Source organism: Morone saxatilis, unplaced genomic scaffold (genome assembly GCF_004916995.1).
Source record: "Morone saxatilis isolate NCDOM2014 unplaced genomic scaffold, NCSU_SB_2.0 Contig9, whole genome shotgun sequence".
In the NCBI taxonomy this organism is placed as follows: Eukaryota; Metazoa; Chordata; class Actinopteri; family Moronidae; genus Morone; species Morone saxatilis.
The window spans coordinates 11555024-11573655 of record NW_023340268.1 but is presented as its reverse complement, the minus strand read 5'-3'; the positions used below and the strand labels follow the sequence as shown (position 1 = coordinate 11573655).

The 18632-nt window shown below is 40.8% G+C and overlaps 2 protein-coding genes and 1 non-coding gene across 5 annotated transcripts in view; 1 reads left to right on the top strand and 2 right to left on the bottom strand.

The window, feature by feature from the left end:
• The first annotated feature begins 2300 nt into the window (after positions 1–2300).
• Positions 2301–15308, top strand: fam83hb (family with sequence similarity 83 member Hb). Of its 2 annotated transcripts, XM_035681707.1 has the most exons (8): positions 2302–2555; positions 7695–7889; positions 8005–8337; positions 9378–9542; positions 9694–9818; positions 9922–10479; positions 10620–13002; positions 13780–15308. In XM_035681707.1, the coding sequence occupies exons 2-8, from the start codon at positions 7767–7769 to the stop codon at positions 13798–13800; spliced, it is 3708 nt and encodes a 1235-aa protein (XP_035537600.1). In that variant the 5' UTR covers positions 2302–2555; positions 7695–7766; the 3' UTR covers positions 13801–15308. The 2 variants fall into 2 exon arrangements, with proteins under 2 accessions (XP_035537599.1, XP_035537600.1); XM_035681706.1 differs by lacking the exon at positions 13780–15308 and having other exon boundaries at positions 2301–2555; positions 10620–13773.
• Positions 15309–15437: 129 nt separating this feature from the next.
• si:ch211-199g17.9 (uncharacterized protein LOC108180085 homolog) overlaps positions 15438–18632 on the bottom strand; it is a 4483-nt gene continuing 1288 nt past the window's right edge. The window contains exons 4-10 of one of the 2 annotated variants that reach the window (XM_035681709.1): positions 17741–17815; positions 17511–17558; positions 17286–17340; positions 16318–16407; positions 16157–16220; positions 15983–16049; positions 15438–15843 (exon numbers count right to left, since the gene is read on the bottom strand). In XM_035681709.1, coding sequence (XP_035537602.1) covers positions 15734–15843; positions 15983–16049; positions 16157–16220; positions 16318–16407; positions 17286–17340; positions 17511–17558; positions 17741–17815 — 509 coding nt within the window. In that variant the 3' untranslated portion in view covers positions 15438–15733. Of the gene's footprint in view, positions 16050–16156; positions 16221–16317; positions 16408–17285; positions 17341–17510; positions 17559–17740; positions 17816–18632 lie in introns of both variants that reach the window. The other variant, XM_035681708.1, reaches the window with a different exon arrangement.
• Positions 18011–18143, bottom strand: LOC118343289. Its single transcript, XR_004797538.1, has one exon. It is a non-coding gene; the product is annotated as a U8 small nucleolar RNA (small nucleolar RNA).

Here is an 18632-nt window from a genome sequence, read left to right as displayed (position 1 = left end):
GGGGGGGGGGGGGGGTGGCGGGGGCAGGGAGAAGGACGTTGGGTGTGGTGAGATGCCTTGAGCACATTCCTTGGAGCGGGCGCACCCTGCGTTACAGCAACTGTGTACCTGCTAGTGTTTGTTATCAGAGCGTGTTCATGTAAGCAGATACTTGAGTTACTTTCTCTGTTGGCACTCATGCCTCTTTTTATTGAATATCAATTCACATGCACAGTATTTCTTTTTATTTATTGCACACTCTCATCGTCTGCTCGTAACACTCCCACAGTCGAATGCAAACAACTCTCATTTCATATCTCTGCCGTGCTGAGAGTTGCACATTTGCATGAATTGGAAACCAGTAAACAGAAACATGGCTCCTACAGTACGAGTGTATAACAGCTTACTAGAAGATTGGTGCTCAGGCAGACATTCAAACAGGAGGCACACCCTTAGGAGCAGGACTGAACACACAATCATAAGTCTGTGTGTGTGGTGCTATCAGAGGGCCATGAAACAAGGTGTGTCCTGTCTGATAGACACGTTTCAGGACAAAGGACGTCCCACATAAAGTGCACACACACACACACAGCGACGTGTGCTTTTACCTGTTTTACTGTATTACAGCAAGATTTAATGTCACTGTGCGAGTGAGTGACACACAGAGAGACTGAGAGTAAAAAAGGGAAGTAGTGGAAATAAAATACAAGACATACAAAAAACAGATATCACTCAATTATTAAATGTTTGAATTTACTCAGTCAAGCAGAATGTGAATTAACATAGTAAATAATCTTTAATGTTTTGCCCAACAAGTGTGAGAACAATCTGCCAAATCCTGCACATCACCTATAAATTATATGTATGCATACAAGGGGACATTCAAGACCAACAGTGTCACTGGATCTGCGTGTGGTCACTGGACCTGCGCTCGGTCTCTATGGCCTCTAGAAAGACAAGCTTCCTGAGTCCTGCCCATATTACAGAGGGAGGAACGGAGCAGTGTAGCCTGCTGCAATGAGGTTTTACAGAGGATTCATATATAAAAGGAAACTATTGAAATCTGCTGATTCAGCACAAGTGGTCTGCCTTGAAGAAAAACAGCAGATGACTCATTTACACAGTGTTTTAGTGAGGAACACAGTCTCCAAAGAAACCAAGGTGAGTCTATGTAACTTTTACTAAACATGGGGAAAAAAGACGTAGGAGGTACAAATGGAAAAATAGTGAATGTTAAAATGTAGAATGTAAGAAGAGAAGAGTCATAAAGTCAGCAAAATGAAAGTATCAGTTACAAATAAAGTTAGCTTACATTAACCACAATAACACGCTTGTCATAACCCATAGACTGTATAAATACTGGACCAGGTCTGAAAAGTGAAGCCAATGAGGAATGAATTTCTAATGGCCAGCAGGGGGCAACACCACTAACTGCAAAAAGAAGTCTGATTGTATGAAAGCTTATGGGAAAATGACCCCACTTCTCATTTGATGTATTTGAACAGTTTCCTAGTGAGTTTATGGTCTAGTCTCAAGTCTTCTTCCAAACAGCGTCGGTTTGTAAATTAGGTTCCTATTTAGGGTGAAACAGACATAAAGAAGGGTATGCTTTAGGGCGTGGCTACCTTGTGATTGACAAGAAGACGCTACCACAGCGTGTCTTCAGGTTCTCACCCTAAGTCTCCGCCCTCTCATCCAAATATGGTCACTTGTGGCTCCAAAAGACCAAGATGGCTTCAAATGGGTAGTCCACAAACCAATGAATGATGTCACAGTGGGTTTACACTTGGACATCCCCGACAAGACCACTGAGTGTATTGAATTGACAAATAGTGCCTTTAATTGACTGTGAATTCCACTTTTCATCGTGTTATTTCTTCTTTCACATATTACATAGTGCAGCTTTAAACTGGTTTGATACACTTGGAATCATCCAGAGACTCAACTTTGTTATAAACCCATCACCATATACAGTTTGGATGAGAATGTGTTATTTCTGGGGCCAATGATGCTACATTTGATACTTAAACTGTACAAACAAGACAACTTAAGTTCAGAAAGACAACATAAGGTGGCAAGACAAAACAAAACAAGCACAAAAATAAGACCAAAAAAAATCATTGGAAAAAGGCAGAATTATTAAAACAAGAAAAAAAAAGTTTTAGGTAATGAAGCCTCGATAAAACACCAATTAGCAGCCAAGACATAAAGGCCAGCACTTTTGAAATAAGCCTCTGGGAGTGAACTTCCAATGGTCTTCTGTTCCCAGTGATCAACGGCTTTGGGAGGAGTCACACCGGTGGGAAAGCCCTGCCTAACGGGAGTCGCCCCGCTTCTTCCTCATTCACCGCGCTGCTCTGCGCCGTATAGTGGCGGCGGCTCTGGAGGTTCACACGCCGCGGAGTGAAGCGCTCAGCCCGGGCCTGGTGTCCGTGTTTGCCTCGCCTCGCCTCGTCTTCGCCGGTCGGCTCTGGAGGGTGCACACCGGGGGGTTTTTGTTTTTTGGGTGGAGCGCTTGTCGGATCTGAGGAATGTGACACACCGACGGGAAGGAGACGCTCATCGGCGGTTTCACGGTACAGAGATAAGACTAGGAGACGAGCTATGGGCCAACTTTGCAAGTGCAAACTGGGACAAAAGGGCAATGTGTACAGAGGGTCTTTTGTATTGTGTCCTATCCGCTTTTATTGTCTTTTTTCTCCTTCACATTATGTACTATTCTGCTCTTTTCTGCCCCATGCTCTGCTCTAATTGTATAAAAATCTGTTATATATTTCTATTCTAATTGTACCTTCTTGGTTTGATTTCTGCTTCTGTATCCTAGTTCTGTCTCTTCTATTACACCATTAATGTGAGTGGAATAAAAGTGAAATGCTGGTTACTTTCCTCATCAGGAAGTTTATGGGGGATTAAGTCATCCAGGTAGCTGCTGTGCATTGCAAAACCTGAACAGTATTGTTATTACAGTCTGAGAACACAAAGAGGGCTCCGCGTTGGCTGGCACTGACAAACTGTTGGAGACAACCAATAAAAGGGGAAAATAGCTACTTTTTTTGAAACTATGTAGGCCTATTGTAGGGGACTGCTGGTAATAAATAATGCTTGAAGTAGCAGGAACACTTTTACAAGCATGTCTTATGCCTTAAGGCTGCACAGCTATGTGCAGTATGCATTGCAGGTTGTGTCAGACCAGCTTTAGATGCTTCTTATTGGTAAATGGTGAGATAATGTGGGGCCTTTGCCTTTTAATCATACAACCATGTCTGTTGAGCAAGGATGACTCCTGCCACATCCTACAGACTTATAGATCTATAGGCTCTGATAGTGTGTTTATTGCAGACACAAATCAATGTTTTTTTTTTTTTTTGAAGCTTTGACTCAAACAAGCAGTCTATTGATTTAAACTTCACCTTTACAGGCTTTGCCTCGATTCATTCAACGTGACTCACTGAATAGGAATAGTCCAACATGTGGTTATAATTTAAGGAGAAAAAAGTCTGTAGTGCCAGCGTTTCTGTGGTGTCTGTGCTTGTGTGCTTCTCATTACAGACTTCATCTTGTCACACTCGCCATATGCTGAGGCTGCGTCCCATTCATAGCTCTGTTTGCGTTGTATGCGTTACAAGGGGTTATTGTCTATTTTTATAGAGGTTGTAAGTCATGTATGAGCATCACTGAGCTTCTGAAGGGAGAGAGAGGAGGCAAAGTCGGAACATTTTTAAGCTTTTATTGTTGGGCTTTCCACTCAAGTTAACCACAAACATTAGGGCAGTTGGAACAGATGACGGGAACCTCAGAGGACCTGTTTTTCGAGCAGCGTTCCTGCGTGAAACACATTTAGAAAGAGGGAGGCTCTGCGTCGCTATGTGTCCTCACATACAGTGTGTGTGTACCTGACCTTGAGCTGTGGCATTCAGAAGTTGTGCTGAGGTGTGATGATGTACAGACAGACAAGTGGTGCTCTGTGTTTGCTGTATATCTATATATCGTGTGTGTGTGTGTGTGTGTGTGTTAATCTGATGAAAAATGGCACTGAAAGGTTGTGACAGGAGCATCAGGACATTACTGGCTCGTCCCTCCAAACCTGTTTTCAGGTATTGTTTTCTCTCTCCATTCACACCGAATTATCACACAAAATGAATTGAGCAGAGAGGTATGTCGGATCAATCATAGTGTTTGTTCAGTGAGGTGTGTTCAGATGCATGTATGTGTGTGTGAGAGAGTGAGAGACAGAAAGAAAACAGTGAGAGTGGAAATATTTTTTTGGAGTTTGTGCTTGATAGTTTGACTCTCCTCAGGCTTTTATATACATGTTGAGACAGATAAGCATTTTTTCCTTCCCTCAGCTCTTCAGTTATTCTGTCTCTCCCTCTTCTCACGTCCATACAGGAATGCTGAGAATGAGCCATTTACACGCTTAGTGAGCAAATATTGAGCACATCTTAATATTGGGTTTATCAGCCTGGAGGAGAGGCAGTCGGTTGCTGCCTGCCTGCCTACTGGTGGTGGTTTAGTGTTTCAAACTGGCTTTGTGAATGGTGCATTTAAGACAGGCTCGTCCTTGTGGGGGCAACGGAAAGCTTTATAACTAAAGGGAGGAACAGAGAGCGAAAGACCTCTGTTTATCTTGTGTCACTATCTACAGTTTGATGCTTACTGCAGTTGCTATAACAACAAACAAAGCAGCAGTATTTGTTTGAGTCAGTCAATCAGACAGGTTAACTGAGGTAAGTCTGTCATGCTTCTTATATTGTATGATTCTTGTGTTGCTTCATTCTGCAGTGACCCAGAGGTTAGGAGGGTGAATAAGAAACCCCCGGGCTTTGTTTAGTGCTTCTGTGCTCTTGAGTCACCCACTTAGCTCATATCCACCTCAGTGTTTTTTGGAGTAAACGGTTCATCAGGAAAATCGATAATGAAAATAACTGTCAGTTGCCTTCTTTTATTTTTGCATCTGAAAAACAACAACAGGAGTACTAACAGTTTCATAACTTGAACTCGCAGTATTATTTCTGGCTGTTGTGTTGCCACACATGTCAGATGGCTTTTCTGAGGTTGAAACGTTATAACACAAGCTCATGCACATCTCTCAGTTAATGGCTGTTCTTACAAGTCCTCAGGTATGTACGACACGTTACTGCTGCCTCTGCACAATTCACTTTCATACACATCAAGCCCCAGGCTGCTAGATTACTTTAAAATAAAGAACAAGAAGAAAAAAATGGTTCTTCAATTTTAGAAACTTGGCAGGAGTAAAGTTATTCCATGTGCGCCTAACGTGCCTCGCTGCCCACCATGGAACTTTTAAATGGGAACAGTCCACCGCAAAGGCCAAAATTTCTATGGCTAGAAAGGAGTAAGGAAACAGGATGTCAGCCATTTTGCCAGCGGATGAATCACCACAGTGTAGCGTGTTGCAAGTTATCTGCAGGCTAGGTCAGGCCGGGCTCCCCGGTGACTCACCAGGTCTCTGAGTAAACTGGCTTCTCCCAATGCTTGTGGGTTAGAACCAGGGCCCTTTTTGCTATCGCCACCAATCTCTAAGTGTGCCTGGAAGTTTACAGAAAACACGTCACACTCTTTTTTTAAAGCAGGTACAACCTTACAAAACACCTCATCACCCTCTCACTCAGACCCCGCGTTAACCGCACACACCCTCAGCATGTACCCAGACTGCCAATCAACCATAGTTCCTAAGGCTGTACATTTCCATGGTGATGTATCAACACAGTCAAAAATACTTCCTGTTTAGACCACAAGCTGCAATGTGCAGAACTCGTGTATGTTCCTGAGATTTACCCACCAGCTTACTTTGGATGCTTGAACTTTTTAGTGGTTGTTAACCTTCAGCTCCACCATCAGATGACCCATCCGGTATGCAGCTGTCAGAACCACATTAAATATCAATGAGCGGGTGTCCTGTTTGGCTCGGTGCATAACACATCACTGTGTTGTGGGTTGGAATCCAGCCTGGGAACTGTGTCACATCTTCATTCTTGTTCTCCTCCTTCATCTAATGCCAAACAATGTCCTACAAGAGGCAGTGATGATCATCTACGTTATCTTTTTAAATAAATAATTAACAGATGCCAAATAATGATGGCCCAACGTACCACTAAACAAAGTGGACATAACCTAACTATTGTTATTAGAGCTGAGCTGAAATTAGTAGGTAATTAACTGAAAATTAAACAAAACTTTTTTGATAATCAATTCATTTCATGTCATTTTCAAGCAAAAATGCCAGTGTGCCTTGTTTAAGCTGCCTTTCCTTTTCTTATGTGATAGTAAACGGGATATATTTAAGTTTTAAAGTGTTGGTTGGATAAAACAAGCTGCTGTGTGATGTTTCTGTCATTTGATATATTGAGAAAATAGTCAGCTTCAGCCCTAATTATTATTATGTCCTTGTTGTGTCTGGTTTAGTTGTCTTTGCCATCGATCTTGTTTTTTGATGGTGGCTTATTGTCTCTGAATATGAATTATGTAAACTTGAATCCTAAACTTCTTCACCCTCTTTACAAAATTGTTAGGTAACAATGTTCCTTTCATTGCCTTAAAAAAAAATTAAGTCTGTTTGAGTCATGGCATAGCTAAAAGCTTACTCATCATGCTCAATTTGTGTGTTATGAACTTATGACTGACACAGATTTTTCAGGATGAGGTCTGAGTAGCAACTTGAAGGATGACACACCAGCATGAATATTTACTGAGCAAAGATAAAAGGGAACCTGTCTATACACCTCTTCATGCCTTCCCCACCTCTCTTACTCCTCCATTTTTTACTTGACTTTGTCTCTCTCTATTTCTTACATTGTATTTTCCGTATGCTGTTGTTTTTTCTTTGTTCTTACCTTTATGTACAGTTTTCTCTGAAGCCAGATTGAATTTCAGTTAATCATTGGTGCTATTGCAAGCTGGATTTTTCGTTGCTGAATGCCACTCTAATGTTACATGAAATGGGCAATTAAGCAGGGTGTGTGATGATGGTATAAATAAGAACTAAGTCAACTTTAAATTACAGTCTAACAATAAAAATGAAATCTCAGTGAACTACAGAGGCTGTAAAATGTGATAAAATGCAGCAGACTCTGCCCTGTACAATGAAAAATGACGATTACCAGAAGTTGGTGCCACACCTATTTTGTATTTGTATAATGTTAATGTCAGTAATACAAAAAAATCCTCCCTTATAAACTTAGAAACCTCGCTGGGAAGGAAGATATTTGTGTGGAGATCTGTCAGAAATGTTAACGTTTATAAGCATGTCGTATTGTGTGCCGGTAGAGGTGTGCTAATATGAAAGGTGTTCTTGTTCAGCTTACTACACAGGCCTTAACTCAGCAACAATAGATGCTTTGTACAAGCTATAAGTAATCTGTCTGCTTGTGTATCCTGACACATAATGCTCTTCGTCTCGCCACCCTGAGGAATATTTAGTTGAATTATGAGTATTGTATATCACAGATGGAGGAGTGGTGTGTTCTAGTTGCAACTACAAAAGCGGTGTGACTGAACACATGAAAACATTTAATTCTTTTGTATACTTGTATGCTCTGTGATTCTTATAAACCTGTAATATTATTTATCCAAAACACAAAAAAAGGCTGTAAAATAATAATAATAATATGGTCATAATATTAGAAATGTGCATCACACTTTAAATTGATCACTTCTCCGTGCACTGAACGTTTCTTTCTGATTTCTCTGCACAGGTTCAAATTCCTCCTTCCTTCCCACTCCTCACCCCTGACCCCTGACCTTTGACGCCACACCTCTCTCCAACCATGGCACACCGATCTCAGAGTTCATCAATTGGTGATAACCCCCTCGACCCGAACTACCTGCCCCCACATTACCGTGAAGAGTACCGTATAGCTATTGATGCTCTGATAGAAAATGACGTACAGGTAACACTGCAGTTTTCTACTTTCTACTATTTAATGTATTCAAACATCTCTCCGAACAGATCTGTACATTGGGTTTATGATGTAATGAATTTGAATTTGTCTACTGTCACACCAGGGCTACTTTGAATTCATCCAGACCGCAGATGTGGTCAGTTTCCTGGCACAGTCAGAAATTGAATTCATCAAGTCCACAATCCAGACTCCCAACCAGACCTCTGGCGTCCCAGAGCTGACATACCACGAGGGAGGTCAGGAGGTCGATGGCTCCTCCGACACCTATTGGCCGGTGCAGTCAGACCTGGCTGCTCCGGGGCTGGACCTCGGCTGGCCGCTACCACAGCACAGCTTTGTTGGGCCCACGGAGGTCACCACTCTGGTCAACCCCTCCGACCCAGATATGCCAAGCATCAAGGAGCAAGCCAGGAGACTCATCAAGAATGCATGCCAAGTAAGTAAAATGGGGTGGGATAGAAAACCTGGAGAGGAGTTACACCTGCAGTTTGCTTTCAGCAGGTATTTCTGAGAAAGAATTGCATCTAAAGATGAGATCAAAGCATTCCACATTCATAGACTGAACTGCATTCAGTGTGAACTATTACAAATATGCTACATATGTTTTCTGTTCTATGCACATACAGTACTTTGGATTGATGGATGGTATCCTCTTTCTTATCAGTATGTACTGTACCAACATTATCTCTTTAAAAGAACAACAAGATGAGATAAAGGGCTGCCAGTGACTGTGTGTGGGTTGAGTTAGCGTATTGTTACTTCAGACTTTTTATCTGCCACTGCCAACTTTGCCACCACTCCCTTGCAGATTAATGTCTACTTATTGGCCTTTGGCTAAATTAAAAACACAATTATCACAAAGTGTATATGTCAACTGTCACAAGCAGTCAAACCTGTTCGTGTGGTGGACCCTGTCTGTCTCTGTGTGTTCAAAGAGTACAAGGGTGTCTCTTTTTAACTCTGACAGAAAGAGTCATAAAGTATAAAGTAAATGTTTCAACATGCACTTAGATGATAGACAGGTTCTATATCATGTTCATTATGTAAATTTAACTTACTTTGTATTGCTGATACACTGAATGTGCTTGAATGTACATTTTGTCAGTTATTTGGCTAAGAGTGTCCATTGTGGTGTTAAATATTTTAATTCAATATTAAATTTTTCATACTATGTATAGTAAATAAATTAGGCTTAATATCCAACTTAATTTTCACACTCTTAGGAGAATCCTTTAGTAATTCCTTAAAATGTACTATAAACATTATGTACAGTCTTTTTTGACAGCCTAATGCACAGTGAACAGCTTCCATTGTTCCTTCAAATTGTGTAAATGTTCAGGTGTTGTAATTTTAAATCACCTACTCATTTAACCAACAGAAACAGGGCTAATTTAATTTAAAAAAATAGACTAACAAAGATCGTATTATACTGACCAAACCTTGACTGGTTTTCTTGTGTTTGCTCTTCCTCTCCAGGTTATTGCTGTGGTGATGGACAGGTTCACAGATGTTGACATTTTTGCTGACCTCTTGGCTGCAGCAGCACGCCACGTCCCTGTTTACATTCTGCTGGATGAGCAGGAAGTCCATCACTTTGTCTCTATGGTCATCAACTGCAAAGTCAACTTGGACCTAATTCCTGTGAGTTTGCCTTTTCATTAAGTTTTCCTCAAAAGACTAGAATGATAGTTGGCTAACCTGTGGTATTTATTATGTTATGTAAGTCATTGTATCATTTCCATCAAGGCTTGCATGTCCATAACATATTTGTTATGAAAATTTGTTTTAACAGATGATGCGTGTCAGGACTGTGGCAGGGATAACCTATTATTCCAGGACAGGGAAATCATTTAAGGGGCAGGTGAAAGATCGTTTCCTACTGGCTGACTGTAGGGCTGTACTCAGTGGCAACTACAGGTGAGTCTTTAGATTCAGTTTATTATGAGTTCATTAAATTAATCCCAATCATTCTTTAAACATACTCTAATCACCTCCACTGTTCTTTCTTATTTTCCTATAGTTTCATGTGGTCCTATGAGAAGATCCACCGCTGTATTGCCCACCTCTTCCTTGGGGAGCTGGTTGCCACCTTTGATGAAGAGTTTCGCATTCTCTTTGCTCAGTCCGAACCTCTAGTCATTGACCCATCTGATGGACCACTTGCTGTCTCTGACACCAGCAGCACCAGCAGTTACTTTAGCAGCCAGTTTGGTCTGAAAAGGACCCAGTCTATGCGTAACCCCATAGGTTACCGTAGGCAGCCTGAGATTCCCCCTGCCTTCCCCTATGGAGACTCTGATCGTAACCTTGCACTTCCTTTCCGGAGGAATGACCCATTTCGTCACACCGTTGAACCTGGGGCAGGGATTACAATTGGGAAGTATTCCCAGCAACAGTTTCGTCTTCAGCAGTCGTTCATGGAGCAGGGAAGGTCCATAGTTTCCAGGCAGATGGAGATGAGTGCCAGTGCCTTCAAGAGGCACAGCTATGCAGAAGGAACCCAGGAAAACTACACATCTTCGAGGCAGTACATGAAGCACAGAGTCATGAATAATCTGGATGAGACAGACTTCCACAGGTAGTTTACCCTTTAATACCTGAACTGAAGTATTCAGAATCATCACATGTATGACCATCTTGTATGAGAACATGTCATTACACGTGGCATTACACAATTGTATAGTTAAACTAAAAATAACCACTGTATTTTCTTTACAGGGAGCAGACCCAAAGTAGCCATTACTACAGCGAAGGGCCTGGACCGGGTTCTGGCCACGGACACTATGACAGAATTCGAGGTCGTCCTCCACACCTCTCCATTGACCAGTACTCAGACTCAAGCTATCGCTCAGATCAGGATCTTCCTGCTGGAAACTATGGCCGAGAGTACTTGTCATCTGAGGACTTGAGACCACCTGAGGGACACCAGGGACCTCCATTAGCTGGGAGGTATGGAGGAAGTTCCTCCAATAAGAGGCCAAGCATAGGTCAGGCATATGCCTGTCAAAGCTCACCCACTCAGCCTCACCCACCAGAGAAGAGACACCTTCCCAAACAATCTGATCAAGAACATGATCAAGATGCAGATGCTAGGCAAGGCATGCGTAGTTGGAGAATCCACTCCTATCTGAGTACTTACGAGGACAGTGGGGAAGAAGGTCTGCCCCAACCTATGGGACCTGATGCATTTGAAGATCCTCCACCATCTCAGCAGCCAACTGCCCCTGAAAGTTCAGCTCCCCGCTTAGGAATAAAGGAGCCTCCGAATGTTCCCCCTAAACCCAGACCAGATATCCTGAGACCACGCTTTGGAAAGCCCCTCATACCTGAGAGCAACAATCGAGACTCTGCCCCAACAAAAAACAAGGACCAGCTTCCGTCAGCTAGTGACTTCAAGCCATTTGCATGGGAGAAAACAGAGAGAGAGACAGCGAAGGAAAGGGAGAGAGAGACAGACAGGGGTGCTGCAAGGGAGGTGGGTGTGGATGTGGAGGTGAAAGAGGCTCCAGATCTTTTCCTGTCCAAACACGAATCATTCCGCACACGCATTAACCCACTCCTTCAACGTAGCTCTCGACTGCGTTCCTCGCTTATTTTCTCATCATCCAAGGCAGAGGTGCACAGTAGCGGCCTGGGCCTAAAACCAGCCACAGAGGAAGATGAGCAGTTAGACTCAGTACGCACTTCCTCCATTGTGGCCCAGATCCTGGAGAAGAGGAGGTCATTGTCTCGTGAGCCTTTTGAGTGGAGAAGGAAGACTGAGGAAAAAGATAAGGAGAAACAAATGGAGAAAGAGAGAGAAGAAAAAGAGGAGAAAGAGCGACAGCAAGAGGAGAAGGAGATTCGATTGAAAGATGAGATTAAAGCAACAGAGGAGCCTCAGAAAACTTTCGAAGAGGTAAAGACAAAATCAAGTGTTGAGAAGTCTGAAGACACAACATCATCATCTCTGAACATGAATGACCCTGCCAGTCGATTGCAGTATTTCAAGGATCTGGCTGCCAAGAGAAAATCCTCAAGAATGGCGACAGAGTCATCACTAAAAGCCCCAGAGCCTGCTGAAAAAAAGCCAGACCTTTCTGATAAACCTCCCCTTGACCCTGTGACGACTCCAAACATCCCAACTGTCTCTGTTACTCCAGCAGAAAGTGAACCAAAGAAGCCAGACATCTCTGCAAAACTGGCAGAGCTCGCTCGCAGACCTTCAGTTAGTTCCTCAAAACCACCTATAAGTGCCACCAAGCCTTCTGCGAGCTACCTGAAGCCTTCAGAGACATCGCAACCTCATAAAGAGGAGAACACGTCAGAGGGTCAAAAGAAGGATATATTTAAGTCTCTAAAGCCCCTTCCTTCGCCTAAGATCTTTAGAAGGGAGCCGTTGAAGCTCAAAGGCTTGAATCCTCGCCGCATCTCCTGCGGTGAGGACATTCTGACCACCGACGCTACAGACGCAGAGAAGAGTGAAATGAAAAAGAGCCGTTCACATAGTACTTCAACTATGCCACGTGATGACTTTAAAGAAGGACTGCAAAAGGTTATGGGCTCTAATACGTCGATCAACACGCTTGGTGAGGGAAAGAGTGAGGGTAAGACTCTCGACTTCTTAAAGAAGCAGACTCAGAGGCTAAAGGGATTCCTCGGGCCCAAAGACAAAGAGAAGAAATCTTCAGGAGACGATAAGGGCATGAGCACAGTTATAGAGGTCCCTGGAGATTCAAGCAAAAAGCAAAGTTCATCAGCTAAAGATACAGGATCTACCACTACTGATCAAACTACAGCCAATCACAAGACATCAACCAGCACATCCGGCCCATCTCGATACCAGGCCCAAGGCAGCTCTGTCCTGTTCAGTAGCAACCTACGAGATGACACCAAAGTCATTCTGGAGCAGATCTCGGCTAACAGCCAGAAGAACCGGCAGGAACGAGAAGAAACGGGAGGGGACAGAGATAGTGCCGCCGAGGAGAAGGGGCTGGAGAGGCAGAACTCCATAAAAATAAATCGATTTCTGCGACCGCAGGGCAACGTCCAGGAGCGGGAGGGATTGCTGAAGAGGATAGAGAGTATGAGGAAGGAGAAGAAGGTCTACAGCCGCTTTGAGGTAGTCTATCACTGCAAGGATGATGTTTGCAGCATGGATGGGAAAGAGATATGAACGATAGAAAAAGTAGTGTTGTAAGGTGAAAACAACAAGTAGTAAAGATGTATTAAGGGACTTGTATTAAGGGAATTAGGGGTTTAGCTTAAATCGCACTACAAAAAGCCAGCTGTTTAAAATATAAACACTAAATCCTACATTGTTTGAGTTGATTAGATGGAGCAGTATAGACAGTGAGAGTGGTATACAGTACATTTAAGAGTAATGTAAAACTTTCTGAGCCATAGAAATGTTCAGATATTTTTAATTTGTGTTAAGGTCTAATGTAAAATTTGATTTTCAAAGATCCTGTTAAGTCAGTTTGAAAATGAAAATAAGTATTATACATGAAATGTACATAAACAATTGTGTTTAGGCAAGTTTTTAATTACCGTATATATTTTTATACATGGTCTCTATAGTTACAGAAATAATGATGCCGTTTGTATAATTGAAAGTCATTTCTATGGCCAAACAATGATTTAATGTTTGACAGAGTCTGCTGCTTTTAAGCTGTGAAAATAAATTTTAGTGGACAAGCTAATGTTTATTGCTTTATATACAAGTTATTTTAAATACAACTGAATTTGGATTTACCTTTGCTGGTCTACTGGTTAAATTAAAGTGTATTAACTGTCCCCCGAACCTTCAAAATATTGATAGTAGTAAGGAGGGAAAGGTCAGATGAAACTGAGTTCATACTTTGTTCATTCATCGTTATCCCTGTTGTTCTGTTAACAGATGGGGAACAACCTGGGATAACGGAAAATCGAGGAGCGACTTTTTATATGGAAACTCTTTATGCAAGATGATCAAAAAGACCCATTGCCCGTATGTGCCAACGACACTATCAAAGTACCTCTGCTGCTCCACATGGCAGCCTTTCCAGGATTTTCACACAAAGTAGTAAAACTTAAAAAGACAATATAAAAAGTGCTGAAAACAAACTAAAGTCATTGGGTGTGGAATGTGCCTGTTTGCCAAGGATTGGTACTACTTTTACCTTATATGGTGACTGAGAGAAAGAAGAGCGACTCTGCTTGCGTACTGGTTTCAGGGACTAATGTTTCACCAAACAGAAAAAGGCAGGGCAACTTACCTATAAATGAGCTTGTATGAACGTGACTGAGGGAGATCGAGAGGATAAGAGAAAGACAGTACATTTAGTACCTGAGGGAGATGGATGCATACCAGTTATAAAACATGGCAGTTTACAAGTGTAAAGCACCAGTGTCTGCGTAGCTGGGATTAGATTGAAACTGAATGAGAGGAAGTGTCCGAGTGGATTCTTGTGTGCCAATGGCCCACCAAGGGCATTACCAAACACTAGGACTATTATTAACCCACATCCAAACAAATGAGAACATGAGGATGAGAAATAGAATAAGATGAAGAACTGATGAAGGGTGAAATTTGGGGGATTACAGGAAGAGTGAGACAAAATCTGAATAAAGAAAGTGAGAAAATGTGTTTTTCTAATGTTGAGGAAGCAGCAGTAGAGTTGTGATAGAAAGTAGAGCCTGTAGTGAACTTTAGCCTCTCAAGAGAGCGTTGTGTACCTTTCTATTAAGGTGTGGACCCACTTCACTGCTGGAGTTTTTAAAAGAAATGTGTACTAGTCTTTCTTATGTAATGTAAATAAAAATGTACAGTATTTGCAGTTGCCCTGAATCTGTAAAATAATAATTAAATTAGTCATCAGCTGTAAGGGAAAGAAAGAGATAATGGATGGCTATATTGTTGCAGTATTGGAGCAGGGCCATGCCTGCTTTCATAAGTCACTGAACTTCTGAGACCTACGCCCTACGTAGAACTCTTTTGTTGGTCTGTTAGCACTATTAAACCAAAGATGTGGGTGTATGGTACAGTTCACAGGCTACTTGACAGCTCGGCAGGGCATCAAACCGTTTAGTGTGTTTTTTGTGCGGCACATCAAGAGATTGATCAAAAGAGGATATATTACTATATTGACACTTCAGGGGTTACACTGTTTTCTTTATGGGATATTTTGTACATATTTATATAAAAAGTCCTGGGTGATGTTTTAAGTAACAAATTAGATTGTGATCACCCTCACTGTACTATCAAAGTGCCTTGTGGTTTTTTTTAATTAATATGTAAGTATGTGGTCTTGGCTGTAAAAACTAATTGGCATTAATTAGGGGGAATCAGTTGCACAGGGTCAGTGTGTTTAAAAAAAAAACTGAGAAAGTATTACATTGTATTTGAAATACTGCAAAAGTCTTTTATTAAATCTCTTTGAAGCTGAAGTTGAATGTGGCTGTGTGGACCTATATACAGGTATACACTTGTAAAGGGCAGTAAATGTTGTACTGTTTTCATTCATAGTCTCATAAAATAAAACCCATTTGACAACAATGTCACGACACTTAAATAAGGAACATGTATATTATATTAATACACTATATTAAATAACATACAGGATGCTGTTACTGTCATCTACTTAACTGAAAAACACATTTCACCAGTCACAGAATGTAATAATGCAGATTTCAGTACAGTTCAGTACATTTGGCTTAAATTCCAGCAACAAACTGGATTATAGAACAAGTAATATAAAAACATCAAGTACATTCAGAAAAAATAGACTTTAACAGAGAGAGTAAAGCTGACATTTGGGAGATTGAAGGTTTTCACCTGACAAGACAAATTACCTGTGAGTTTTTAAAACTACCTACAAAAATGTCTCCTCCTGAGTGTCTGCGGCTGTCGCTGGCTGCTTCTGTTTCCTCACCTCCTCGAGCTCCTCACTGAGGCGGTGCAGCTGAGCCAACTTCATTTGTTCTACAACAATCAGAGAACAAGACCAGGGTCGGAAGTAAAAAATAAACAAGCACTACATTCATGCACAAACAAAAAAATAAATGTTTTACTGCACGCATGCTTGTGAAAGAATGTACATAACTTATGAGAGGGTGTTTACCGGCTGATAAGAGCTGAGTTTTTATATTCTCAGCAGCCTCTATTTCATCTGGGAGTCTTTCTGGAGTCTAAGTAATAATAAGAAGGATAATACACTAATGAAAACATACATATATACATATTATATTACAACACTGGACCTTCAGATTCTTTTATATTGAACAGACAAACTTACAAAGACAGAGTGCAGATTCTTATGTTGATCTATCAGTTGGTTAAGTTGGTTTTCAAACTTCATCCTGCAGAAACACGACTGACTTTTAGTAAATTTACATCATTTACAAGGTGGTTCAGTAAGTTTATTTAAACATTTTTAGTTGCACATTTAATAGGTACCGTTGCTTCCGGTGTTTAAGCTTGAACTCTTGGATTTCACATTTGTGCTGTTCCAGCAGTTCGTCACTTTTCTTGTTCTGCTTTAACTGCCTGCAACTCACATGTAGTTCATCAGTGCAGGATATAATCTAACACTTCCTGTGGTACTATTAACTTACAGTGTGCATTCTGTGCAAGGTAGACTTGGCACAAGCTCATCAAATTGTTCATTTATAATCTATGATCTTTACTTGACACATTTAATGCCTTGTTGAGTGATTATACCACAGACAGACTTCTGTAGCATACTTTTAAAATTACAACACTTAATGCCAAATACAGTAAACAATGAGCCTTTAAGAACAAGTCTATAACAACGTAAACCTGCTGTGTGTAATATCATCATCACATAATCCTGTGACAGTACACAAACATATGTAACAGCCATATATTACTTAAGTGTGCGGTGTGTAGTATAATCAATCACACATTATTTAAATGAACTCTCGGGACACAGGCATGAAAATGTGCTTGCAAGTTAAATACCTGCATATATGGGGATTAGATTAAATAAAGTAAAGATTAAACAGTGAAAGTAAACAATACAAACATATAAAAGCATAAAACTAAAGAAGTCAAGGTATTATTTTAAAATTTCAAAGAATTATAAATATATATTTTTTAAAAGTCTTATTATACAGCACAACATTTGACACAGAAAACATCATAACAGAACAAAACAAATCCAATATGTCATAATAGATCTAAAAATACAAGTTTGATACCAGACAATTTGTAAAGAAAAAATCCAGGATTCAACAATAATAAGTTGCTGCCATCTAGTGGTACACATCACAAACACACAACTGAAGTCTCACAATATGTAATATGGATAGGTCATTTTCATTTTCATTTTCATTTTCAGACGTCTGCAAAACACTGAAACACACTCGTTATAGCTGAAAACATTCAATAATATCTGTCATCACCTGTCAGAGTCATGCTCAGACTCCTCACACTGGAACTGCAGCTTCATGCACAACTCTGGAACAAGATATTACAGTACTTACGGTAATCAGCTCATTCATAATTATTGTCTGTTTATTTAATAGATGATAATAGATGATACAATTGTTTCCAGACACAGTGAAACCAACAACAGATCTACATACTTATATAATAATAAACTGTTTGTTAGAGTAATGGGTGCGTACCTTCTTTTTCTTTATGGATTCCTTCCAGTCGGTAAGCTTCAGTTTGTACTGTAAAAACAACAACATACAATACATGTCATGATAAATAACACGTTACATAACTGGTTGCTTAATGGAAAGAAAATACATACTATATACATATAGTTCACTACGTAAAAGCAGCAGGTACACACAGGTACAATAAGCATATTGTATAAAATAAAATGATTAAAGGTGATTTCGTGTCTTACGAGTGGACAGCTCTTTCTGCAATGAATCACTGACTGATTTGATCTCCTTTATTTCTTCTTCCAGGATGCTTTTACCTTGAATTAAACAGAGCAAGAACAGAAACATGACATCTGTTGTTCATTGTGATTATTTAAAAAATCTGTATTCATGGTCATTCAAGTCTCTGGGAAACATTTTTGGACAGTAAAACACCAAACAAAGCTTCTTACTATGCTATAAATAGAGCATATTTGTTGCTTCTCAGCTTATTATTTATTTTCACATGTGTGGTCAGAATGGGTCTTGTAGGGTGTTGCTGTTCCCTACAAGATGGAGATATTAATCATATCTCATGAGTCTCCATTCATCATGTTCTGATACTCCTTGGTGGGAGTAACAGGTAAGGATGTACCTCACTGAAGATACTGACTGTGTGTTGTTGGACCTGCTATGGACGCTGCATACAGCCGTCTCACTCACGGTTTTATGTTCCCGCGGTAGTTTTCATCTTGTACTGGTCTCATGTTGTTAAGTGGATGTTTGGTTGAACTAGTACTTACGAATATGTAACGTTGTTTTTGTTCTGTAGGCTAGTTTGTCTGTTAAATCTTAAAGAAAATGCGGGTTCATTTGCATATTGTCGACACAACTCCTTCTCATTGGTGCACATTCACAGATGTTTCTGTCGACCTCAGTCCTCCGTGTTGAAGTGTTTACACACTGTACGAGCAGGTAACCTCTTTAATGGACGCTACAGGTGGTTCACATGGTAATGTTTAACTGATTTACTGAGTAATTAAAGAAAAAGGCAGCGCGACTTTCCAGCGGAAGCGGAAGTGCGGCTTTACAAAGACTAACTAAAATGTCAAGATAATACTTTACACTGGCTAAAACTAGAAGCTTAAATTCATG

Bases quoted from the DNA above. Each gene is read 5' to 3' on its own strand.
- fam83hb (XM_035681706.1), top strand. From the start codon at position 7,767: ATGGCACACCGATCTCAGAGTTCATCAATTGGTGATAACCCCCTCGAC. The intron at 9,543-9,693 runs GTGAGTTTGCCT...TTGTTTTAACAG, and splicing joins TCAACTTGGACCTAATTCCT to ATGATGCGTGTCAGGACTGT. The intron at 10,480-10,619 runs GTAGTTTACCCT...TTTTCTTTACAG, and splicing joins GATGAGACAGACTTCCACAG to GGAGCAGACCCAAAGTAGCC.